General features: G+C 33.6%; 2 protein-coding genes and 1 long non-coding RNA gene across 3 annotated transcripts; all 3 read left to right on the top strand.

Annotated features, from left to right (window-relative positions):
- Positions 1-4,334: 4,334 nt before the first annotated feature.
- LOC120127530 (phenolic glucoside malonyltransferase 1-like) lies at positions 4,335-5,732 on the top strand. The gene has a single exon (XM_039145410.1). The coding sequence runs from the start codon at positions 4,335-4,337 to the stop codon at positions 5,730-5,732; it is 1,398 nt and encodes a 465-aa protein (XP_039001341.1).
- Positions 5,733-6,934: 1,202 nt separating this feature from the next.
- On the top strand, positions 6,935-18,795 carry LOC120127612 (AP-4 complex subunit epsilon-like). The gene is made up of 11 exons (XM_039145471.1): positions 6,935-7,663; positions 8,338-8,523; positions 8,612-8,827; positions 8,928-9,038; positions 9,399-9,596; positions 9,676-9,807; positions 10,481-10,537; positions 10,635-10,751; positions 10,937-11,014; positions 16,225-16,368; positions 17,576-18,795. The coding sequence occupies exons 1-11, from the start codon at positions 7,061-7,063 to the stop codon at positions 18,641-18,643; spliced, it is 2,910 nt and encodes a 969-aa protein (XP_039001402.1). The 5' UTR covers positions 6,935-7,060; the 3' UTR covers positions 18,644-18,795.
- Positions 18,796-19,987: 1,192 nt separating this feature from the next.
- On the top strand, positions 19,988-27,437 carry LOC120127607. Its single transcript, XR_005516557.1, has 3 exons — positions 19,988-20,059; positions 26,022-26,051; positions 27,395-27,437. It is a non-coding gene; the product is annotated as an uncharacterized LOC120127607 (long non-coding RNA).
- Positions 27,438-27,810: the final 373 nt, after the last annotated feature.

Here is a 27,810-nt window from a genome sequence, read left to right as displayed (position 1 = left end):
AACAGGACGAAAAATCAAGTGTTTGCGGTCTGATAATGGTACGGAGTACACAGATTCACAGTTCCTACAATTCTGTAAGGAGCATGGGATTCAGAGGCATTTTACAGTGCGCAAGACACCACAACAGAATGGTGTTGCGGAACGAATGAACAGGTCGTTGAATGAAAGAGCCAGATGTTTGCGGTTGAATGCGGGGCTTCCCAAACACTTCTGGGCTGAGGCTGTTAACATGGCGTGTTACCTTATCAACAGATCGCCAAGGGCATCGCTGGCTGGGAAAGTTGCAGAAGAGGTATGGACTGGTCATGATGTTAGTTTTGATAACTTACGGATTTTTGGTTGTCCTGCTTATGTGCATGTACCTGTTGATGAGAGATCCAAACTTGATGCAAAATCGAAGGAGTGCATTTTTCTGGGTTACAAGAAAGGTGTCAAAGGATTCAAGTTCTGGGATCCAGTTGCGAAGAAAGTTGTGATTAGTAGAGATGTCGTTTTTGATGAACAATCCATGTTGCAGCAGAAGCAAGACACGACAGTGGTGGATTTCGAGCAGTTTCCAGTTGAGAAACCAGAAACTTCTCAACCGACTTCTGGTGGTTCCACTACGGATGATTTACAGGATTATAGTCTCGCCAGAGACAGGGTGAGACGGACGAATATAAAGCCTCCGAACAGATTGGGTTTTGAAGACTTGGTATCTTTTGCACTTATTGTTAGCAGTGATGATCCGGTTACTTTTCATGATGCCGTTACTAGTCAGGAAAACGACAAGTGGATGGCAGCCATGGTTGAGGAGATGGAGTCTTTGAATCACAATCGCACATGGGAGTTAGTTCCCCTTCCTGAGGGTAAGAAGCCGATTGGTTGCAAATGGGTGTATAAGAAGAAACCAGTAGTAACAGAAAAAGAGGGGGAGAAGTTCAAGGCTCGTTTGGTAGCGAAGGGTTTTTCACAGCAGAAAGGAGTTGATTATGATGAAATCTTTTCTCCTGTGGTCAGGCACACTTCAATCCGAGCAGTACTTGCATTGGTGGCTAGTTGGGATTTGCATTTAGAGCAGATGGATGTTAAAACTGCTTTTTTGCATGGTGATTTAGAGGAGCAGATCTACATGCGGCAACCTGAAGGTTTCACTCAACCTGGAAACGAGCATTTAGTTTGCAGATTGAAGAAATCTTTGTACGGGTTGAAACAGTCTCCGAGACAGTGGTATAAACGGTTTGACTCCTATATGATCAAGATTGGCTACAACCGATGTGAGTATGATTGTTGTGTCTATGTTAAGAGCCTTGATGATGGTTCTTTTATTTTTCTATTACTGTATGTTGATGATATGTTGATTGCTGCGAAGAACATGGATGATGTTATCGGTTTGAAAACTTTATTGAGTCAGGAATTTGATATGAAAGATTTAGGTGATGCAAAGAAAATTCTTGGAATGGAAATTTGCAGGGACAGAGACTCAAGGAAACTGCGGCTATCTCAACGGGGTTATGTTGAGAAAATGCTAGAAAGGTTTGCGATGAGCAGCGCAAAACCAGTTAGCACTCCATTGGTGAATCACTTTAAGCTCTCATCAGAACAGTGCCCCAAGACAGATAAGGAAGCTGAAGATATGGCAAAGGTTCCGTATTCTAATGCTGTTGGCTGCTTGATGTATGCGATGGTATGTACTCGTCCTGATTTAGCTCATGTTGTTAGTCAAGTTTGTAAGTACATGTCTAAACCTGGTAAGCAACATTGGGATGCAGTCAAGTGGATCTTTCGGTACTTAAAGGGTACTGTGGGACATGGAATTGTTTTTGGGAGTCAGCGGGATAATCCTTTGGTTGTAGGATATGTGGATTCAGATTATGCAGGTGACTTGGATAATAGAAGATCTACGACAGGGTATGTGTTTACTCTTGGTGGAGGGCCTATTTGCTGGAAGTCTACTGTTCAATCTGTCGTGGCACTATCTACAACTGAAGCTGAATACATGGCAGCGGCTGAAGCTGCAAAAGAAGCTTTATGGCTTACTGGTTTAGTGAAGGAGTTGGGTGTTCAACAAGGTGGAGTTCAGTTGCTTTGTGATAATCAAAGTGCTATTCACTTGGCTAAGAATCAGGTGTATCGTGCTAGAACTAAACATATTGATGTAAGGTTCCACAAGATCAGAGAGTTGGTTGCATCTGGAGAGGGTTTGTTTCAGAAGGTACATACTGATGAGAATGCCGCTGATATGTTCACCAAGCCAGTTACGACAGACAAGTTCAAGCATTGCTTGGACTTGTTGAATGTTTCGAGTTGTTAAAGAAGCAAGGTAACCCAACCCACATTGAAGTTTCCAAGGGGCAGGATATTCGCCAAGGTGGAGATTTGTTATGTATGGCTCATAAAAAGTCTCGTTGTGGGGTTACGAATTATGTGGGTTGGGGGTGTGGGGGCGCAGCCCCCGCGGTACGGTACAGGGTTGATTTTGTAATTATGTACCAGGGTTTTCTATTATAAATAGAGATGTAACCTAGACCTAAAATATCATTGAATAAAACTTCTAGCGCCGCCTAGGCACCGAGGACGTAAGCACATTGCCGAACCTCGTAAAATTCTCGTGTTCTTTCGTTTTCTTTACCCGTTTTCGTCAACAAAACCAATAACTATTTTCCTTAATTGTATATTAAAACAATCGGACTGTGAAACTTCTCATATAGTGTTTGTTAGGAATGTTAAGAAAAATCTAACCCGTTAATTTGAGTACATGAGTAATATAAAAGTATAACGTGCTTCAATAATGATGTCATCACGTATGTATATCTTTTAATTTTAAATTTTGTAAAAAATAATTAAAACCAACTATTACAAAAAAGTTAAAATATACTCAGTTTATTTTTTAATAGAAAATGTTAAATATCTCCCATCTCATAAATTTAATACCTAAAACACTTAAAATTTCTTTTATGTGAATCTTAAAATTATAAAATATGACTCATAGTTTAAAGTAGGGGTGTTCATGGTCGATTAATCGTACCGTTTAGTCTAAATGATCAATTAATCGTTATAATGGTTATTAAATTTTGTTAACCGTAATCTTACTATTGTTATTAACGGTTCAATTATAGGGCAATATATATTTAACCTATTAAAATTTTCTCAAACATAATACAACTTAAAATTTTCAAATTTTCATAAAATTAATGATGATACAAACATATATATTTGTAAAAATCTTATTTATTTTTAAATAGATTTTATTTTATAAATAAATATATATATATATATATATATATTATGAGGTATATTAATTTTTTTACAATTTAAAATCTTATGTGTATATGCACAAATCAACTTATCTCAGTGATTAAAGAAATCATTGTTGTATGTAGAGGTCATGAGTTTGAGCACCATCGGGCACGGTGATTGAGTAGTCATTGTGAAATGGTTGAGAGTATTTAGAACATATATATTATTTTATAATCACCTTAGTTTACTCAAAAAATCTTATGTGTATTTATATTTTACATTTTAAAATCATGTATTTCTTCTATTTTATAACTAAAAATAGTAGGAATCATTTTGATTTTATTGCTAATTTATTAACAATTAATCAACATTTTATTAAAATATCATTTGATTTCTTTAAAAATATTGAAAATTGAATTTAGGGGATGTTTGTTTACTGCTGAATGGTTCCTGAATGGAACCATTCAGCGTTGAATGGAACCATTCAGCGCTGAATGCTGAACGATTCAACATTCAACATGTTTAACTCTCACCTCTGAATGAAGACTATGCTGAATGAAACGGCAAAACACTGCTGAATGATTCAGTATTAAAGTACATTCTGAATCATTAAGCACCCGATATTTTACCATAATACATATTTTTTCACATGTTGTCTTATTAAACAATCATATCTTATAATATAATAAATCATTATGAAGGTAAAAATGAAAATATTCATAATTCAGATTATATATTCAGAACCATTATCAAACAACATGTCACATTCAGAGCCAATTCATACAGAGTTTTTAAATCATTCAGGCCATTGAATCATTCAGGCCATTGAATCATTCAACACTTAATTATATTATTTTATCAAACATCCCCTTAATTTACAAAAAGAAAAAAAAAGTTAATTTTATGAAAATTTATAAATATTAAGTACTAAACTTGTCATTATATAATTTTTTATTCCTTTTTCAATTTTGGGTTGGTGAACTTCAGCAGCCCGAAAAATAGTTTAAATACTCTCGTCTTCCCTTCAAATCTCATATGCCAAAAGAGCTTTCCTCTTCGTTCTTAATAATAAAAAAAAAAACCTAGCATTCTTCTTCCCTTTAGTTCTCTCAACCATGGCAACATCTGAAAGTGCAGTTAAAATACACGAGATCACTCGAGTCACCCCTTCCTCCGACTCACTGAACTCAGCCAACGAATTCAGCCTTCCACTTACTTTCTTCGACACGTACTGGTTCAAGTTCCCTCCCGTTCAAAGCCTCTACTTGTACCAACTCACTGAGTCCCATTCCACACCTTCCTATTTCAACTCAGAAATCCTCCCCAGACTCAAGCAATCTCTTTCTCTCGCACTATCCCACTACCTTCCGATCGCCGGCTACTTGAAATGGCCCTCGGAAGTCGACAAGCCCGTCGTGTCATACACCCCTAACGACGGCGTTACTCTCACGGTCGCCGAATCAAATGTAGCCAACTACGACACCTTAATAGGCAATGAAATGTATAGAGCAAATGAGTCGCATCCTTTCACACCTGAGTTGATGTTGTCCGATGATAAAGCGGAAATACTCGCTTTGCAAGTAACACTGTTTCCCGGTCAAGGATTTAGCATCGGCAAGGCGGCGCACCATTCAGCGTTCGACGGCAGGATCGCGAGCATGTTTATAAGGTCATGGGCTTATCTATGCAAACACGGCACCAACAAGTTGCCACCGGAGCTAACCCCATCGTTCGATCGGAGTATCATCAAAGACCCATCGGGACTGGCCATACGTTTCTTGAATCAATGGCGAGCTATTTTCGAACAAAAGTCCGACACGAGAAGCATGAAAATCCCGGTCTCGTTAAAGGCGGTTTCCGATGATATCGTTCGAGCCACGTTCGAGTTCAGCTGCGAAGACATCAAGGGACTCAGGGACATGGCCTTGTGTAAATTAGCAACCAATAACGGAAAACGGCAGCATCATCTCTCGAGTTTCGTCGTCACGCTCGCTTATACATCAACCTGTCTGGTTAAAACGAAAGGAGAAGGCGACAGGGACGTCGTCATCGACTTCGGAGTCGATTGTCGGGCTCGTCTAGACCCGCCGGCTCCACCGACATACTTCGGAAACTGCGTCGTGAATTATTCCAACTCGGCGGAAGCGAAGAATTTCATGGGAGAAGAAGGCTTTGCCTTTGCTGTCGATATGGTGAGCGAATTGGTGCAGAAGATCAAGAAGGGCGTTCTTGAAGGCGCCGAAATGAATGTTACGAATTTTTACGCTCCAAAATTACCCGGTACGCAGTTGATTATGGTCGCCGGATCGCCCAAGTTGAACGTTTACGAGTCGGATTTCGGCGAGGGTAAGATCAAGAAGGTGGAGATTGTGTCCATAGAGAGGGATGAAGCTGTTTTCATGGCGGAGAGTAGGGAGGGAAATGGAGGAGTTGAGGTTGGTTTGGCACTGAAGAAGCACGAAATGGAGAAATTTGCTGCTTTGTTTCATGATGGATTAAGAAACCTCAACTGATCATTTTACATCGTTCTCTTTAAGATTAGTGCCATCAAATAATTGTTACGTACTATGTTTTATATAATGTATTTCCCGTCTGATTAAATGTGTTTTTTTTAGTTTTAAATTATTTCATCTAAGACGTATTAGAAAAATATAAATAACATTTATGTTCTCCTATTTTTACCCTTATTCTTTTGCATCGATTAAAATAATCTGTCAAATCTATCGATCATTTTTTGAAAGATAATTTTATCATTTCTATTATTTTATATATGATCTAATTTATCTCCTAAAATTAAGTATTTTTTCAACATGAAATACAATTATGGAACGGAGGGAATAATAAACATTAATTTTCTATATTAATAATGAAGATTATTTAATGAAAGTATCCATCATAGTTTTATCAAGTGTAAATAACAAATGTTCCCTGACTATATGGTGTTGTTTTGTTGAGTCATCTGACTATTAAAAGTTACAAAATGATCTATTGAGGGCATTACTTTAGTGAGTCCTCTGAATATTAAACGCTACAAAATGGCCATTTGGTTATTTGTATGTTCAAAATCGTCCTTTTATGTTAAAAATTGATGACAGTCTGAGTTGAACGTTAATCTGTTGAGTGATATATGATAGTCATTTTAGATTTTGAAATCATATTTTATCATGTCACAATTAAATGTTAATGTCCAGCTCAGTCTGCCATCAATTTTTTAACAGAAAATAACGAGTTCGTAACATATAAATAGTCGAGTGACCATCTTATAACTTTTATAGTCGGTTGATTCAACAAAACAATATCCTATAGTCAAAAGATTATTTCATAACTTTTAATAGTCGAGACAATAAAATCAACTTTCTATAATAGGATGGGATGTACTTGACCCTTCTATTAAACATGCAATTTGCGTAAATGTGTTTTTTCATGTGGAATTCTTGTCTACAGCAAGACGTCTGCCCGCATGGCGTATCGGAATCGGAGAAGCCACCGGAGAAAGACCGTTAGGTTTTTAATGATAATATAATAGTTTATTATTATTGTTAAATTGATGATTATTTTTGTAATTTTTTTTATAATAGATTGAAAACATTTAATAGTTGAGGCACTATTTTCGTATTTGGCCTTCACTTATTGCAGTGTGCAGTGGCCAGCCCTTGTTTCACCCACCTTTTTGTTTTACTCTATCTCCCTCATAAAAAAATTATAATAGTAATTCTTTTTTATTCTCTCAAACACAAAGGCAAACATCATTCGTTGATAATACTATCTGATTTATTCAGTTTCAGATCTTATCTCCACGCCGAATGATAAAGAAGGTGATTGAAGGCAGATAGCAGCGAAGATGGAGCAATTAAGGACTTTTGGTAGGGAGCTCGCAATGGGCTCCCAAGGCGGATTCTACCAGTCCAAAGAATTTCTGGATCTGGTCAAGTCCATCGGCGAGGCTCGATCAAAGGCCGAAGAAGACCGGATTGTTCTCAACGAGATCGATACTCTCAAGCGCCGTATCTCCGAGCCGGACATCCCCAAACGCAGGATGAAAGAGTTCATCATCAGATTGGTTTACATCGAGATGCTCGGTCACGACGCTTCCTTCGGTTACATCCACGCCGTTAAGATGACTCACGATGACAGTCTTCTCGTCAAACGAACTGGTTACTTGGCCGTCACGCTCTTCCTAAATGAAGATCACGATTTGATCATTTTGATTGTCAATACCATTCAGAAAGATTTGAAGTCCGACAATTACTTGGTGGTATGCGCCGCCTTGAATGCCGTTTGTAAGTTGATCAATGAGGAGACGATCCCTGCCGTGTTGCCGCAGGTTGTGGAGTTGCTCGCACATGCCAAGGACGCTGTGCGGAAGAAGGCCGTCATGGCTCTCCATCGTTTTTATCAGAAATCCCCCTCTTCCGTCTCGCATCTTATCTCCAATTTTCGCAAGGTAGGTATTTTCCATGTGCACATTCTGCTTCTAGGTTGTAGTCTAATTTTATCATTTCTAATGATTTTGTTTATGCATTTAGTTTATCCACCATACAGCTATTTTAACCTATTGGAATTCGGAAAAGTGTCTTTGTTTCTGTGTATGCAACTATGCAAATCGGTGATGATTTGCTGATGCAATGCTTATTGTAGAGATCAAAATTTACCTTCCTTTCTGGATTAGTTTTATGAATCATCATTTTGCTGAAGTTGTATGGGACTAGCATGACCAGGTGTGTCGTATGTGATTATTTCAAATTTATTATCGAGAAGAATTTCAAGCTCATGCTAACCAACCTGCGTTTGGTTCACAACTAAAACCACGAATACTCAAATACTTGCTGTTCTAGAATGACCTTTATTAAAGAAATAGGTAAAGGGCAGTAGGGAAACCATGTATTTTAAAGAAATCATATTCTGTAAGTTCTCAAGATGTTGTTCATTTTTTATTAGTATTTATGTTTTTAGGAAGGTCCGTTTTAAGATGTATTCCTTGAGAAGCTGAAAAGCTCATCCTGTAGTACCAAATTTGCTTTTAATATATTGATGGTTATGTTTCTCAATTTGTTTTTGCTTTAGAACCGTAGACATAGACTGTCTCATTAGACTTAAAAGTGGTATAATTTATTTCAGAGGCTTTGTGATAATGACCCTGGAGTTATGGGAGCAACCCTTTGCCCGCTTTTTGATCTAATAACACGAGACATTGATTCTTACAAAGACTTGGTCATCAGCTTTGTAAGCATTCTTAAACAAGTAACTGAACGCAGACTATCAAAGGCTTATGACTACCATCAGATGCCAGCTCCATTTATTCAGGTGATTTGTCTTTTAGGTTTTGCTCGAGCTTTTAGAAATTTTCAATTGACAATGCTGATCATATGACGAGCATAGTTTTATTATGCAGATCAAGTTGCTAAAAATTCTGGCATTGCTTGGAAGTGGTGACAAGCAAGCAAGTGAAAACATGTATACCATAGTGGGAGACATATTCAGAAAATGTGATTCATCAAGTAATATAGGAAATGCTGTACTTTATGAGTGCATATGCTGTGTTTCTTCTATTCATCCCAATCCCAAGTTATTAGATTCTGCAGCCGATGTTATATCAAGATTTTTAAAGGTAGCCGGTTACTGTTCTAGAGCATCATGAGTTCCTTTTCTTTTCTTTTCTTTTTTGGTGACTATGGTGAATCATGCCATCTTGTGTTATCTGTTTGCAGAGTGATAGTCATAACCTAAAATATATGGCCATTGATGCTCTTGGCAGATTGATAAAGATAAGTTCAGAGATCGCTGAGCAACATCAGTTGGCTGTGATTGATTGCTTAGAGGTTCAGAAGCTTCTTATTTTGATTCTGTCCTTGGTTTCTAGTCCTTGTTTTGATATTCTTAATTTTGGATACTTTATTACGATTTAACTTGCGGAAGCTGGGAGTTGTTTATATAAGTTTCTGGCTTGCCCTGTACGGCCTGATATAACTGTTGGTCCTGTTAAATGGGAAATGAGAATTAGAGTAACATAGGGAAGATGCATTTAGAAATTTCGATCCATCCGTCTAGTGTAGAATTTACAATTTTTCTTTTCTTTTCTGGTAGGCCACAAAAGCTTGAGTGAATGCTTTTGCTTCATTATGCTATTTCCATGAACTTGCCATTCTTCATTACAATTATTTAACGAGTGCTTGACACAGGACCCAGATGACACTCTGAAGAGGAAAACATTTGAACTACTTTACAAAATGACCAAGTCTACAAATGTGGAGGTTATTGTTGATCGCATGATTGATTACATGATTAGCATTAATGATAATCATTATAAAACTGAAATAGCATTTCGATGTGTTGAACTCGCGGAGCAATTTGCACCAAGCAGTCAGTGGTTCATCCAGGTAATATTTTTCCTTCCACTGGCCAATCTAGTTTCTTAGCTTTAGAGTACTAGCGGTTCCTGATAAATTTACTCTGCAGGCCATGAATAAAGTTTTTGAGCACGCAGGAGATCTGGTGAATATTAAGGTAGCACATAATTTGATGCGGTTGATTGCTGAGGGATTTGGAGAGGATGATGATAATGCAGATAGTAAATTGAGATCATCTGCTGTAAGTTCATTTGGTGATTGCCTTTTGCAGGCCATGCACAACCCCATGTCAATTCATGCATTGTATTTATTTCCTAAGTATTTAACATCTTGAATCTTGTTTGGTCTTTTTTTTTCATATGTTTCATTAGTATAATATCATTCGAGCCTGAGAGAGAGAAAAAGACTACTAAAAGCTTAAAAACCTTTGGATTTGTAATGCCTTGTGCTTTGTCGGTTTTGTTAATACCGTGGATGGTATTGAACCCAGGGTTTAGCCTAGTTGGTTATACAGCCATCCTTAAAAGATGGCATTCAGCAGGTTTGCATTTGAAATTCCAGCACCTGTAGCCTCTTGTCCTGTTCAAGTATAGCTGAAGTTGAGGATGGTCTGGTTTTACTGCAAAGTCACAAACTTATAATATGCAGCACAGGCTTGTCTAACAGTTCTGGTTTTAATGGGAAGTCAGAGATATAAAACTCGGCATAATACACAGCATCCATTGTTCCTTTCTGATTTATGATTTAACTTGAATTTGTCAGGGTTTGTATATATTTTCTCTCCTATCAGTCCAAAGAGACTCTTATGGTGAAATTTTCACCTGTTTTAGTTCATCTTTTCATTTGTATTCTAGTTTTACTCTTATATTTTGGTCCTATCGTTTTCTTGAGTTTGATTATTTTTTTTGGAGCAGGTGGAGTCATATTTGCGCATTCTCAGTGAACCAAATTTGCCTTCTGTTTTTCTTCAAGTACGCTGTATTAAGTATTTTTTCTATCTTTTGTATTCCTTGCATGTGGAAGGACTAAAATGCTGATCATTATCTTAATTGTGAGTTTTGATTGCAGGTAATTTGTTGGGTATTGGGGGAATATGGAACAGCTGATGGAATGTTCTGTGCTTCTGACATTACCGGGAAGCTATGTGATGTTGCAGAGGCTTATTATAGTAATAATACTGTTAAGGTAATGGTTAATATGAATTAATTGCTCTGAGATTTGTTATTAGTTTTTCCAATTCTTGATGCGGTTAAATAGATGAGTTTATGTTGACATTCTTGTAGTCATAGTTATCTGAAAATCTCATTCATTATCATTTTTGGATATTATAGTTCTCATTCATGTTATGATCTTTCATTTATTTTTTGAAGGCATATGCAGTTACAGCTCTCATGAAAATATATGCGTTTGAAATAGCAGCTGGGAGGAAAGTAGATATGCTGCCTGAGGTTGGTTCTAGTCACTTGAGGACAAATTTTTTATATGCAAATGCATGCTCATTTATTTTGTTGATGTGTTGCATCCTTTGGTTCTTTTACGTTAGATTGCAGTTTTTTAGTGCAACAATCTGAAAATAATTTATAGTACCTGTGTATGCTTTTCATGTTTGATTTTATGGATTTTTGGTTGCCCATAAAATGAAAATTTAGTCCTTAAGTTCTTTCAACATTTGCTAGCAAGAACTTTCAAAGGAATTAATACTCAGATTGATTAGGGAAAGTTTGACCATGGTTACAACTTCCAGCATAACAATGAGATTCCTCTCAGTCTCTTTTCATATGATTTGGCAGTGTTGGGTTTGGTGTTAGACTAGAAGTATGTGTTTAGGGCTGTAAAAAGCTGACCTGACCTGTAAAACTGACTGAAACCGACCCGAGTTAAAACTGTTTTTGACCTGCGCTGCGGCGATCCGAAACCGACTCGAGTCGGAACTGGTGTTGACCTGAACCCGAGTTGGACCTGGAAATTGTGGATCCGAACTCGACCTGCATCCGACCTGAACCCGAATTGAACCGAAAATATGATACCCGAACCCGAACTGCATCCGACTGATATGAACCCGAACCCGAGATTGACCTGGTAAATAACTAGTATTACCCGACCTGTTTTCAACCTGACCTGTTTTTAACCTGACCTGTTTTAAACCTGACCTGTTTTTAACCTGACCTGTAAATGATCCAACTTGTTAATGACCTGATCTGATATTTACCATACTTATATATTACCATGGATGAAATTATAAGATTTTAATAAAATTATGAGTTTTTTAGTTTATGATGTAATTAAAAAATTAATATGATTACTTTTTAAATGTTATAATAAAATATTTATTTTGATAATTAAATTAATAAATATACCTATTATATAAAATTATTTAATAAATTTAAAAAATTATTTAAAAGTAAATTAGATAAAACATGATTAATAATGCAAAGGAAAATTAATATAGTTTAATTTATATAAATTATATAGTTTAATTTATATAATGATAAAATAATATTAATAATGAAATTATTTATTATGTAATATATATTAACGTTTTACATTATTAATATAAATAATTTTGGCAATACATTAGTTTACAAAGGCCAATACATAAGTCCACTCTTTTATTACAAATATATATGCATTAGTGTTAGTCCATTTAAATTAGGATTTATGGTTTAGTGTTTATGGTTTAAAGTTTAGAATTGAGGTTTATGATTTAGGGTTTAGGGTTCCTATAAACTATATATTTTATTACTTTATATAGTTTATGCATAGTGTTTCTATAAACTATATAAGTAATTTACTTTATATAGTTTATATATATATAGTTTATATATACTATACATGGTTTATACATACATATTATATAAAATTATTTAAATGTAAATTATATAAAACATGATTAATGAGGTGTTAAATAATTAGTATGTCACATTGCATATTATATGGTTCATAAATAGTAGTACATGTCATATTAATTTAAATTGCATAATTTGTATTTTAGTTGCATGTTAGGTTAATTCACATTAATGGCTCATTTATTTTGTTGTTATGAATAAGTAATAATAAAACCCAAAAATAAGTCCATTTGCAATAGTGCTAGTCCATTAACATTAGTTTACATAGGCCCAATGCAAGCCCACTCTTTTATTACAAATATATATGCATTAGTGCTAGTCCATTTAAATTAGGGTTTAGGGTTTATGGTTTAAAGTTTAGAATTAGGGTTTATGATTTAAGATTTAGAGTTTCTATAAACTATATATTTTATTACTTTATATAGTTTATGCATAGTGTTTCTATAAACTATATAAGTAATTTACTTTATATAGTTTATATATACTATACATGGTTTATACATAAATATTATATAAAATTATTTAATAAAATTAATAAAATTATTTAAATGTAAATTATATAAAACATGATTAATTAGGTGTTAAATAATTAGTATGTCACATTGCATATTATATGGTTCATAAATAGTAGTACATGTCATATTAATTTAAATTGCATAATTTGTATTTTAGTTGCATGTTAGGTTAATTCACATTAATGGCTCATTTATTTTGTTGTTATGAATAAGTAATAATAAAACCAAAAAATAAGTCCATTTGCAATAGTGCTAGTCCATTAACATTAGTTTACATAGGCCCAGTGCAAGCCCACTCTTTTATTACAAATATATATGCAATAGTGCTAGTCCATTTACATTAGGGTTTATGATTTAGTATTTAGTGTTTGTGGTTTAAAGTTTAGGGTTTATGCTTTATGATTTAAGGTTTATATAAACTATATATTTTACTACTTTATATAGTTTATGTATAGTGTTTCTATAAACTATATAAGTAATTTATTTTATATAGTTTATATATATATAGTTTATATATACTATACATGGTTTATACATACATATTATATAAAATTATTTAATAAAATTAATAAAATTATTTAAATGTAAATTATATAAAACATGATTAATTAGGTGTTAAATAATTAGTATGTCACATTGCATATTATATGGTTCATAAATAGTAATACATGTCATATTAATTTAAATTGCATAATTTGTATTTTAGTTGCATGTTAGGTTAATTCACATTAATGGCTCATTTATTTTGTTGTTATGAATAAGTAATAATAAAACCCAAAAATAAGTCCATTTGAAATAGTGCTAGTCTATTAACATTAGTTTACATAGGCCCAGTGCAAGCCCACTCTTTTATTACAAATATATATGTATTAGTGTTAGTCCATTTATATTAGGGTTTATGATTTAGTATTTAGTGTTTGTGGTTTAAAGTTTAAAGTTTATGGTTTATGATTTAAGGTTTCTATAAACTATATATTTTACTACTTTATATAGTTTATGTATAGTGTTTCTATAAACTATATAAGTAATTTACTTTATATAGTTTATATATATATATAGTTTATATATACTATACATGGTTTATACATACATATTATATAAAATTATTTAATAAAATTAATAAAATTATTTAATAAAATTAATAAAATTATTTAAATGTAAATTATATAAAACATGATTAATTAGGTGTTAAATAATTAGTATGTCACATTGCATATTATATGGTTCATAAATAGTAGTACATGTCATATTAATTTAAATTGCATAATTTGTATTTTAGTTGCATGTTAGGTTAATTCACATTAATGACTCATTTATTTTGTTATGAATAAGTAATAATAAAACCCAAAAATAAGTCCATTTGCAATATTGCTAGTCCATTAACATTAGTTTACATAGGCTCAATGCAAGCCCACTCTTTTATTACAAATATATATGCATTAGTGTTAGTCCATTTAAATTAGGGTTTATGGTTTAGTATTTATGATTTAAAGTTTAGAATTAGGGTTTATGATTTAAGGTTTCTATAAACTATATATTTTACTACTTTATATAGTTTATGTATAGTGTTTCTATAAACTATATAAGTAATTTACTTTATATAGTTTATATATATATATATATATATATATATATATATATATATAGTTTATATATACTATGCATGGTTTATACATACATATTATATAAAATTATTTAATAAAATTAATAAAATTATTTAAATGTAAATTATATAAAACATGATTAATTAGGTGTTAAATAATTAGTATGTCACATTCCTTATTATATGGTTCATAAATAATAGTACATGTCATTAATTTCATTTGCATAATTAGTATTTTAGTTGCATGTTAGGTTAATTCACATTAATAGCCCATTTATTTTGTTGTTATGAATAAGTAATAATAAAACCCAAAAATAAGTCCATTTGCAATATTGCTAGTCCATTAACATTAATTTAGATAGGCCCAATGTAAGCCCACTCTTTTATTGCAAATATATATGCATTAGTGATAGTCTTTTTACATTTTAAATTTATTTCGATTTAGTCCCTTACCTATGTGTGTTGTTTAATTTATATTTTAAGATTTTATTTGTAATTTTACATTTCTTCAATTTTTTCATTAATTTTATTTTTTTTACAAAATTGATCCATGATTATTTATTTTTCTCTTATTTTACTCGAAATCAAATACAATTACAACTTCCAATTCTACAATCACGAAAGATGAAAAATTAATTAATCCAAAAAAATAAAAATGACCCGACCTGAACTCAATCCGTATCCGATAAACATCCGACCTGAATTTTATCTGTCAATGATGTGACCCGATCTGAACGAGATCCGACTGAAGTCAACCCGAACCTGAATTAACCTGGTATTTATCTGCTTCGGACCTGAATTGTTTTGACCAGAACTGAAATCGATCCGAACTGAAAACGACCCGACTTGAATCCGATCTGGATCTGGTGTCAAATCAACCTGAAAATAACCCGAACTGATTTGACCTGACCTGAACCCGATCTGGATCTGGTGTCAAATCAACCTGAATTGACCTGAATCCGATTTTACCCGACCTGTCAAGATCCGACTGAAACCTGACCGATTACCTGTTTTTACAGCCCTATATGTGTTAGCATTATTTTATTATATTGAGTGTGAAATTTTGTTTCATAACAATGCTATCTTTCACTTGGCTGTAAGTGAAGTTCTACTGTTTAAATAATAATCTTCTTTACTCTCTCTCTCTCTCTCTCTCTGGGGGTTATGTCCAAGTATAAAGGGCATGCAGAGAAATTATAATTAAGCTCTGCTTGCTAGGTTGTTCTGATGTTGAGATAATGATAGATGTCATTAAGGGTTATATTATATCAATGTGCGAGTTAGATGTGCTTTTGGATTCTTGAAGTGGTCTAACATAAGGATGGTAGGTAAGGGGAATGCTACCACAACATTGGGCTAGGAAGTGAGAAAAATATATGCTGCAACATGCTTTTGATTTGTTATATTCAAGAATCGAGCCTAACAAGTGGAGAACAGGGTTCGTGATGCCAATTGTGCAGTGTGCTAGTAGGATGTAGATCACAATTTCTTGTAACCGGATAGTCATGGAACTTCCCGTAACATGTTACTGTTAATATGGAAATCCCCTGATTATTGCTTACTCCACTAAAAGCTAGATTCATTTTGATGAAAGATTTTGTTAATGCCTGTATATAAAATACATGTATAATCATATTTAACTCTTGTTGGATAACAAATTTGTGGATTGATTTCTCTTTATTTTCTTGATGCAGTGCCTATCTTTTATGGAAGAGTTATTGGCTTCTCACTCAACAGATTTGCAGCAACGTGCCTACGAACTGCAAGCATTGATTGGCCTCGATGCTCATGCTGTTGAGTGTATTATGCCATCAGACGCAAGTTGTGAAGATATTGAGGTGTTTTTTCTATTGCATTCTGTTTGTTTCATTTGGTTTGAAGTATAGATTCCCATTTTATCCAATGTCTATGATGGTTCCTATTTCAATTTCCATGTAATGTCTTATTTTGACTTATGTGGCTTTCTAGTTTGATATCCAAATTCTTTTAAAGTGATATGCTGATGAAACTTTTATTGCTTGCAAGTTGATTGTGCTTTTTTTTTTGGTTTAGTTACAAAATGAAGCTTCTTTAACTTCAAAGTCCAGACTGATAAATATTTAGGATCCCTTCCACCTAAAGTTGTCATGTAGAGTTTGTTTAATTAAGCATTACCTTCATTGCTTCTCCAAATTATGATGTAATTTCTATTAATTGTAAATTCTTCTATAAAGAAATAGTAATATAATCCCCTTCGGCATCTTCACCTGCTCCTGCATTAATGTACTTGGTGTTGAAATTGCGAATTGTTCATTTCTGAAATCACACTACCATGGTGTTGGCTCTTCTTAGATTGAGATAATGTTTCTACAAGTAGGTTGCCTTGAATTTTGAAAATGGACTCTTTTGTGACAAGACCTTTATATCTTATGTTGAAAGCTTTTGGGAGCTTCAGAAGATTAATATGTATATCTTTGCTCTGTTTACTGATTGATATTTTAATTTATGTTTTACGGCTGAAGACCATTTAGAAAATTAAATATAATTGCATGCATGTATTTAGGGATGGGCATGGGTCTGGTTTGGGTTTTAGCCTACCCGACCCGACCCGAAAAATATACACCCTCCAACCGACCCGAATCTGACCCATTTTTTGAGATAAAATCCGAACCCGACCCAACTCGACCCAAAATAATAATAAAATAATATTTTTATTAAATAAAAATAGAGATTAAATTGGAAAAAATAATATATGGAGGGGTATTATTATAATTATTCCTAAATATATAAGATAAAATTATATTTTTTTGGATCGGGTCGGGTATTTTCCCCTAAACCCGACCCGACCCGAACACCGCCTTTAAAAAACTTGACCCGACTCGAACCCATTTTTTTTAGGAAACACGACCCGATCGGGTCAGATCGGATCAGAACCTGTCGGGTTCGGGTCCCATGCCCATCCCTACTGGTGTTGTCTATTTTTCGTTTTAGGTCCTTGTGTGTTCTGTCAACTGCATCATGGTGAAGCTTTCTTTGCACACGTGTCATTTTTCTTTCTCCTTGCAGGTTGATAAAGGCCTTTCTTTCCTTGATGGTTATATCCAAGAAGCAATAGAAAAAGGTGCTCAGCCCTATATTCCTGAGAGTGAACGCTCTGGTGTGTTAAATATGGGCAATTTTAGGAACCAGGATCACCATGAATCATCATCACATGGTCTCAGGTTTGAGGCATATGAGCTCCCAAAGCCTGCAGTGCAATCTAGGATTCCTCAAGCTTTACTTCCTTCAACTGAAATTGTTCCCGTGCCTGAGCCAGTGTATCCTAGGGAGACCTACCCGACTCCTGTCACTCCTATTCCATCTAATCCATCAAATGCAGGATCAGCGGAGCTCAAGCTACGACTAGATGGAGTACATAAGAAATGGGGTAGACCAACATACACGACTGAAACATCCACATCAAATTCGACATCACAGAAAACGGTTAATGGGGCTGCACAAGTTGATGGGGCAAGTACTGTAAATTCAACGATCGAAACCTATGCTTCAAGGAAACCACAAGTTGAAATTTCTCATGAAAAGCAGAAACTTGCTGCTTCACTGTTTGGAGGTTCATCAAAACTGGAAAAGAGGCCTGCTACCGGTCATAAGGTTTCAAAGGCAAGCAGCCACATGGTGAAGTCTCATGTGCCAAATTCTAGCATGGAACTTGCATCAGAAAAGACTGCTCCTGCTCAACCAGCTCCGGACTTGCTTGATTTGGGAGAACCAACCGGCACAAGCACAGCTCCTTCACTAGATCCATTTAAACAATTGGAGGGCCTTCTTGACATAACTCAAGATGCTTCAGCAGCAAATGGTGCAACCGCCGCTTCCAGGTCACCTGATGTAATGCCATTGTATGCTGACTCGCCCATCTGTATACACAATAAAGACGATGCTGATCTTTTATCTGGCATGTCAAATCCTCATGCGACAAACATGCCTGGTGCTACTGCTGGGCCGCAACCTGCACAAGGCAGTAGTAAGGGGCCAAACCCTAAAGATTCATTGGAAAAGGATGCATTGGTGAGACAGATGGGTGTGAATCCATCGAGTCAGAACCCAAACTTGTTCAAAGATTTACTTGGGTGAATTCTATGTACGAATGATCTGAGGGATTTTAACAGCTATCAAATTCGCAGTGCCAGTGCAGTTTTGCATGCAGCTAGGCAGTTTAAAGGACAATCATACAAGCCATATGCAATTTATTTATTATTCATAGATGTATGCAGATGTTGTCATATGTATACTGGTCTGTGGTCGTTGGAGGGTGGAGTGTTCATTTTTTATTTTAAATTTTAGTAGGAAAAGGCCGAAACGCTGCTGCTGTGTTATATTTAATGATTTTGCATGCTTTAGCACTGAACGTTATTTGATTCTCTTACTGTTTTAATACTGCTGTAAAAAAATAATATTAGAAAGTACTTAATTAATCTGAAATATGGAGTTAACCTGTCTCAATTAGAAACACAAATTAAGACGATCTTTAGGAGTTTTAAACACGTCCTATACGATCTCTCTCTCTTAAAGTAAATTGGAGTCTCCTTTCTTCAGATTTGGTTTCATGGCATCTCAAATAATGATATCATCGTAAATCATGGAATTTAAAGTTATATTTAATATTAAAATGATCTAAATGTAAGATTATTTACAATAATATATGGAATATAAAAGCTTTAACAAGAAAGTCTTCAGAGCTATGTGCGTTATGGGTATATAAAACGGGGGATAAACTGATAAAATTTTTTTTATACGGGCAATAAACTTATAATCTTACTGTAGTACAGGGTCTGGAAAGGGTATTAACCCTATTTTAAAGTTGTAGCCCTCAAATTGAAATTGCAAATCATATTATATTTTCGGGTTCCAGACCACTGGCTTTGATGAGTGTGGGCTCTATTGTGGCGAATCTTAAGAAAAGAAAGCAAAATTTGAACATTGATTAGGCGCGAACAAAGAAAGCGTGGCCGTTGCTCTTTATTTTTTGTCTTCCTTTGGTTGCTTTGCTTGTATTGTAATTTGTATCGAAGAAGATGGATAGCAGAAATGGCGGTGGTCCAGTCAGAGCAATAGGAAAGAGGCAATCCGATTTGAAAAAGTCTTCCACCGCGCCGTTCGCTTTCTTCTCACTTCTTGTTCTACCCAGGTTTTATTTCATTACCTCGTTTCATTCGTTTTTAACCTCTCGAGATGCTTTCTCTTTTTAGTGACAGTGTGAATCAGAATTTCAAATAAGGGTCCGCGAAATAATGGTAATGTTATCGTCTGATATATCTGCTACACTCGCAATAGCGTCTAATAGCGCTCGTTACGATCATAATAGCGCTCGTTATGACCGCAATCACGATAAACACGAAATGATCGAAAACGTGATTGCGACCGCGATTTGAAACGATGGTGTGAATGATTGTAATGGTTTTTATTTTGTAAATTTGAAGGAATTCAAAAAAGCATTTTCAAATTTTACAAATGTCGAGCAAGAACGTCTCCACCAGTTTTTTTATTCAGGTGTTCTTTCTTATCTGTACTTTCCTTGAGCCACAATTATAGTTCATAAACATTGTGTTTCATTTTATATGGTCTTAGCTTGAAGTTATTCATTTTCGTCCGGAGCTTATTTAGTATATATAATAATATAGTATAGTTTTTGAAAATATTTTTGAAAACATATAATATATAGATTTTAGAAAAAGGTTTTTGAAAGCATATAATCTATAATTTTTTTTTTAAATAACTCAGTTTTGGAAAACATATATAATATGGTTTGAAAATATATAATATATAGTTTTTAAAAAGCGATTTTTGAAAACAATAATATATAGTTTTTTAAAAAATGGTTTTTAGAAAACATATATAATATAGTTTTTAAAAAAACGTATTATTATATAATTTTGAAAACGTATAATATATATAGTTTTTGAAAAACATATGTAATATATATATTTCGAAAACATATTATATGATTTTGAAAATACAATATATTATATAGTTTTTTAGCTTATTATTATTATTATTTATTTTATTTTAATTTTATTTTTATTTCAGGTCCAAATTAAATTCGAGTTCAGCAAGAAAGTCCAAATTCAGGTCCAGCAAGCGAGCCCAATCAGGCCATGCCAGTCTGACCTATCAAAGCAGGCCCGGTTAGGAGTGCCTGATCTAACCCAGCATATTAGGGTTTTGAACTTAGCAAGGACACCGTACAAATGGCGCGTGGGGGCCACGCACCAGCATCAATAACAGAAAAATCGAAACGAAGTTTTGCATGAACTCAAAGCAGGATGAAAGTGGCCAGATTTCCAGCGTAAGACTTGGACGAGGAAAATTCTGTCCCTTTTGGGATTGCAACAACCCGAAGTAGCCCTTTTCGAAGGCTATAAAAAGGCCTCCGGTGAACACAACAAAGGACCAAACATCATCGAGTAACAAGCATACAAGAAACCAAGCAAAAACAACGAAATCCAACAGCAAGCATACAACGAAAATCCACCAAAAATTTGTAAAAAAATACAAAGAGAAAGGTTTCGTCGTTTTCGTCGTCGGAGATAAGCCAAAGGTCGTTGGGAAAGTAAAGAGATGCTACCAATCTAAGGTAAAACCGAAACTACAAGTGTAGATCTACACTTCTAGGGTCCTTTTTAGGATGAGTAGGGTTCGATTTTGTGTTTATTGGGTCAGGGAGAACATTTTAGGTTAGTTTGGATTTTTCGGTCACCGGAGACGGTGGCCGAAGCGGTGGTCAGTGCGACGGGACTTCGTCGGAGTGATGGTCGACCATAGGCTGGTTGGGAAATGGGGAAAGAGTTTTGAGAGGTTGGGGGAGAGTGGGTTGAAACGAATAATATTTGTTTTAGGGGTATTTATAGTGGGGACTAGAGTGCAATTACGAGTTTTTAAATTATTTCCACAGTCCCTGTTGTTTTGATATGTAATTCTTTTTGGTCATATGTTGTAAATTTGCCATTGAATTTTAAATTAATTCAATTTAATCCCTGTTTATATTTCCTATATTTTGTAAATTGACCCCTTAGATTTGTATTTTTCCTTGTAGCTTTCAATTAACATCAATTTGATCATTGACTTTTAATTCTTTCCAATTTAATCATTTTTAATTTGAATTTTCTTTTAATTCTTTTATTTATTTAATATTTCTTTTATTTTGTTATTTAACATTAATTTGATTTATTTTTTTAGGACAATTTTAAATTCATCAAAGGTAAGTAATTCAGATCGAATTTCAAATTTTAATTTAACTTTTAATTTTTGTAATTAAGACAACCGAGAAATTAAATTGGTACCGAAAAGGCAGTACAAAGGTGCTAATCCTTCATTGACTGTAATCGACTCCCGAATCTGACAATTTTTTTGTAAAACGCAGATCAGATAAAATGGTAAATTGAGGTATCCGATCAACCTAATCATAAATGATCGATGGCGGCTCAATCACATCAAAATTAAGTCGAAACCCGATTTCGGACCCACCCGAAGGACAATTACGATAACTTGACGACTTCATTGGGGAAAGACAAGTGAGTCAGGCTAAAATTAATTTTCGGTAATCTTCTTGAACGAAAATTGTAAGTTTAAATTTAAATTTATCTTTTCGATCCTTACTATTTACCTTTAATTATTACTTTTCAAATAAATAATCGTATTGATGTTTTTTTAATGATTTCAACTTTTAAAAAATTTCTCTTAGGTTTTATACCCGAGCTTTAAATCCTTTCGTAAGTGGAGGTGAAAGTAATGCCTTCGTGAGAATTTATTCTCCGTATAGGTCTAGCAAGTAACCTTCCAGATTCATATACCTTATGTCTTCGTGTGAATTTATTTTCCGTACATACATAAGGGAATGTATCATCTTGAGTTTAACTTGGTACATATGAGCTTTTAACGGGATTACGACTGAGGGTCTAGCAAACCCAAGGGGGCACCAACAAAGAGAACTTGAGTACCTTTTTGTTAGAACCTAAACCGAGATGTTGCATGGAATTAGAGCCCACACGAAGGACAGTTACGACAAGTTTGTTATAAAACAAATCTTTCTTCCTAGAGACTAAAAGGTGGAATTATTTGCTTTATGTACTCCTAGTTAGGGGTGTAAACAAGCCGAGTCGAGCTCGAGTATTGCCGAGCTTGACTCGAAAACTTTAAATATAAGCTCAACTCAAATTGAGAACTCGTAAGCCTAAAATCTTTAATCTCGACTCGAACTCAAAAGATAATATTAAAATTCGACTCGAACTCAAAAAGGCTCGAATTCAAACAAAAATTCAAGAGCTTGATTGAAGCTCAGAACTCAAGCTCAATTGAACTTGATTTAGAGCTCGATTCAAGCTCGATTTGGAGCTTAATTTGGAGCTCAATTTGGAGCTCGATTCAAGCTCGACTTGGAACTCGATTCAAGCTTGACAGGTTATTGTTGATTTGTTGAAAACCTATCCCATTTTATACACTCACTTTATCCCTTATTCCCCAAGAACTACCGATGTGGGATATCAACTCACAACCAACTTTTTGCTTCAAGTCTCCGATCAGACCCCTCTTCAGTCGCACCTCCCTCCGCTACATGGTTCCTGTGTCTCTAACTTTTTTTTTCTTATCTTCTTTCATTGCTTCTTTAATGTTTTATTTAATTTCCATCTCTTCTTTGTTTTCATTTGCTTCAGTCAACAGCTGCCGCAGAGAAAGAGAAAGCTTGTGCTAACGTAAGCCTCATTTTTTTTTAAAAACAATTATTGTTATTCAAACAAGGTTTGGATTTTGGAGTTTAGATTTTAAATCTTTTTACTGTGATTGTGATTTCCTTTGTAGTGGGTACATCAGTTGAATGCTCCACTCGAGGAAATCGATCCTGAAATTGCTAACATAATCGAACTCGAGAAAGCTTGGCAATGAAAGATATTTACTTTCTAGGCAGCATATAGCTTATCCTGTATCTGTTTCATTATTGTAGTCAATTTTCAGTCACTTTTTTGATCTCCTGCTAACTTTCAAGTTTATACTGCATTGTTGAAACCTCATGAATGAATTATGGCACTAGATTTACCCCATGGTGGACATCTTTCACATGGTTATCAGGTGCTTATCATTTCCATTAACTAAGAGCTTTTCTGGTGAATTTGGTTACAATTTTGTCTTCTCTTGTAAATTCTTATTGTATTTTTTCTGCATTTATTTTCTAAAGAACTAACGTATCAGGAGGCAACATTACTTTAAGGCTATTCAACTGGTGCTACTGTGTTTGAAATTCAAATTTTAAATTCTTCTTTGCATTATAAAGAAGATATCTTCTATGTCCATATTCTTTGAGACAATGCCATATAGATTGGATGAGAGTACATGTTACATTGACTATGATCAGGTAGCTCCTCTTTCATTCTGTTTTATGTATCTACACTTGCGTAACTGTATATTGTACAAAACCAGGGATGCACCTTTTGATCAATGTTTCGTTTACTTTCCACAATCCTTTCAAGATTCACAGCTGGAACTTGTGTGGAATATTTGATATGTGCTGCATCTTTTAAGCATAATTTGACATACAAAAGAGAAATCTATATCTTTATAGTTAGATTTTCAATTGAGCGGTTTGAATTTTCAGATGTATGGAGCTTGCTTGCATCTTAAATCAAATTCGATGCAGCTGTCAAATTAGCCTTAAAAATCAATACCAAGACGAAAGGTATACTTTTCTGTTTATTCAATAGCCTGAAGGGCAATATTTTTATATGTTGTAAAAATGGAATATATGCTCGCACATTTCCCTTGAATTACTATTAATCCAGGAACAAAGTTGAGGGATTTTGTAGCAATCTTGGAATCAGATATGAACTTTCAATCTGAAATCGCTAAGCTCTGAAAAAAAGTCGAGGAGTACGCGAAGCAATTTCCGACCATCGGTTTTTAGAAGGAAAAAATGAAATACAAGGACTAAGGCAAGGTTTGCCAGTTCTAAAGAAGTATGTGAACTGTTGTTGTTCCTACATATTGTTGGTTTAATGTGTTGTAGAACTAATTATGAATTAGACTTTGTATTATTACGATTATATATTCTCGTTGTTTTAATGTGATAAACCCTTTAATTATATATTTTGACAATATTATTATTATTACAATGTTATGTACTATTGTTGTTTTAATGTGGTGTGCTATTAATTAAACCTACATAATATTTATAAACTTTTATAATATATTTTTAATCAATTATTAATATTATATCAAATAAACCTACATAATATTAATTATACGTAGAAATTCATTTCTAAAAATACGAATGAATAAGCATCATGAAGATTTTAAACATAAAATAGTGTATTTATAACACAATCAACATAAATTATTAATATTATCTAAACATAAGTATGCGAATGATTTATTTAGAGTCACATAACATCATTTTGCATAATTTGTATATTACCTTCATGTGCATAACTTAACCCCTATCGCATAATCGAATTAAGGGCTTAGGGCTTAGGGCTTAGGGTTTAGGATTTAGTGCTCAGGGTTTAGGATTTAGTGCTTAGGGATTAAGGATTATGGTTGAGTGTTTATAGATTAGGAATTAGTGATTAAATATTTAGGGTTCAGGGTTTAGGATTCATTACAAATACATTAAATAATCGACTTGGTATTGATTTATGAGGTAAGTACAATATAATATATTGATATTAAATGCTCAAACCTTTTATATTTATGATATTTGAACCCAAAACCTCAAAATATAACAATAATTTAAAAAAATAGTTATTAAAATATTATCATTAGGAATGTATTAAATATTTGTCATTAGATAAATAATTTTTTATTAATTTAAAATAAATATAATAATATTTAATCAAAAATAATTTTTAACCATTTTCAATTTTCTATTGTGTGGTTGTTTTTTTTCTTATTTTTTATTTTATTTTTTTACGTTGTCAAGTACTTGTGCAGTAAAAAGTTAAAAAAGAAAAAAAATTAACCAAACATGTGTAATTTAATATGTGCTTAATTAAATGAGCTTTTATTTTTCTTTTAGTAATATACAATGTAACAATTGGACTTGGGCTGGTTAATTAAAAAAATTAAAATTTGAGGGTAGTTTTATTATAGAATTTTTAATATGTTTTTAAAATTTTATAATTATCAATAGTGTATTTTTAATATATTTTTAATAATGTAATTTTAAAAAATCTAAAATTATAATATAACATTTTTTTCTGAGTTGCTCACGAGCTTTTCGAATCGAGTATTGAGTAGCTCATTTCGGCTCGTTAAGAATTCGAGTCGAGCTCGAGCTCGAGTCAAGTCCATTCGATCCGAGTATTTATTGAGTCGATATCGAGTAATTCGCGATCTAACTCATCTCATTTACAGCCTACTCGTAGTTTCTCAAAAGAAATGATTTTTGTTGATTTTAGGTATAAAGCTTTTAAGGACTATTTTAACTGATATTTAATCTTGACGCTAATCTATGGCAAAATTTCAGGTCATTACCTCTTTCCACGGGAATGTAGAGGTATGAGTTGTCCTTTACTTATCATACCTTCATTTTTAATTATCATTTTGTAATAATATAATTAATTGTCCCTTTAATTAATATAATTTATTCATAACATTCACACCTGGATATAGTTTTTACCCTTAGGGTGCTTTTAGTTCACGGAATGTAAGATTACCGGCGAGAATAAGATTACCGGAATGTAACATTACTTAACACATTACTGGGAATGTTGCATTGTTGTGTTTGGTTCGTTTAGCAAGAATACAAGATTACATTGTTTGATTAAAGGAATAAAAGATTATTGAAATGTATATTTTATCAAATTGTTCTTATTATATATTAGTTCTTTTTAACAAGTTGAATTCTACTATAATTTTACTATAATTAATTTATATATTTTCTTTAAAAATTTTAAATTCATAAAATTTATATAATTTTTTTTACAAAATTGAAAAGATAAATAGTTTAATGAAAGGATAAAATTTTATTTTAACCCTTGAACTTCATATAAAATTCTAATTATGGATTTTTTTTGTAAATCTAAAATAGTTTAAGGATAAATTTGCAATTTAACCTTCATAGAAATTTTTTTATTCAACGACAGAAGAAATATATTTTTGAATTTTTTTAAGGGCATTTTAGTCCAAAACGCCGGAAATATAACAATACCTAAGGGAAGGGGGATCACATTCCCTGTAATAAACTCCCAAAATACCACTGTTGGGAATAACTTATTACCGGAGATTGAGAATCTTTGCAATCCAAACGGGGGAATCATATTCCATTCCCCGATAATGTCACATAACCTGATCCAAACGCTTTGTTTGAATAATGTTTATGCTAATAGAAAGCTTTGGCCATAAGGAATTAAATAGATTAGTGGATACTGATGATGTAATGTAATGGAGCAGGGGCAGTTATTAATGTATCATTGTTGATGCAACTTTCTTTAACTTTTGGAAACATTAATTTGAAAATTTGGATTTCATTTACAATATAAATCACGGTAATGAAATGCACCCATTATGAATAAAAGTACTTGAGATTCGATACATTTATATATTTGAATGGTATGAAAACATGAATTTGCCAAATTCTTAAAATACATAGGGATTTGAGATGAACGCTATATTTGTGTGTTATATCACACTATTTGTACTATTTTCGAAATCCAAATTCCCAAATGCTGCCTTCGGAGGTAATTAAATTTAGGTGGCACTTGACCAACTTTTTCTGTACATGACCACCTTAGGTGCCCGGTTGAGGATTTTGTTAATTTTATCTTGTGTTCCACTTACTTCTCTTAACCATTGTATAGTATAAGCTTTATTTCTAATTGTACATCTTCAATGTATCAGGATGAATTTGAGTCTTTATGCCATGAAACTCATGTATTCCCTTTTATACTACTACTTCGGATGTTTCATATATGTACAAGAACCAAGCAGAGTATTGAGCAAGCATATGGCCTTTCGTATCCTGTAGGCTATGCCTTAAGCTCTCATTAACTTGAAGTTTCACTAAGATTTTTGGTTTAATGATGTGTAGTGAAAGATACAATCTCTTACCTCTTCGGTTACTTGTATGATCATCCAGTTTGGTTGGGTGATAATACATAGATACTTTGTCAAACCTACATTACTGCTGATAGATAATGTCATGATGTTGACATAAGAGTTCCTTGTCAAAATTGTTGCATTCATTTTCATATTAGTATTGATGTATCTAATGGAGGCTATTTGACAGTGTTGAAAGCTAAGGTCCCAGGCAGGAA

The sequence above is a fragment of the Hibiscus syriacus genome, unplaced genomic scaffold, assembly GCF_006381635.1.
Source record: "Hibiscus syriacus cultivar Baekdansim isolate YM2019G1 unplaced genomic scaffold, ASM638163v2 tig00110469_pilon, whole genome shotgun sequence".
Classification (NCBI taxonomy): domain Eukaryota; kingdom Viridiplantae; phylum Streptophyta; class Magnoliopsida; order Malvales; family Malvaceae; genus Hibiscus; species Hibiscus syriacus.
This window is presented reverse-complemented; position numbering and strand designations above follow the sequence as displayed.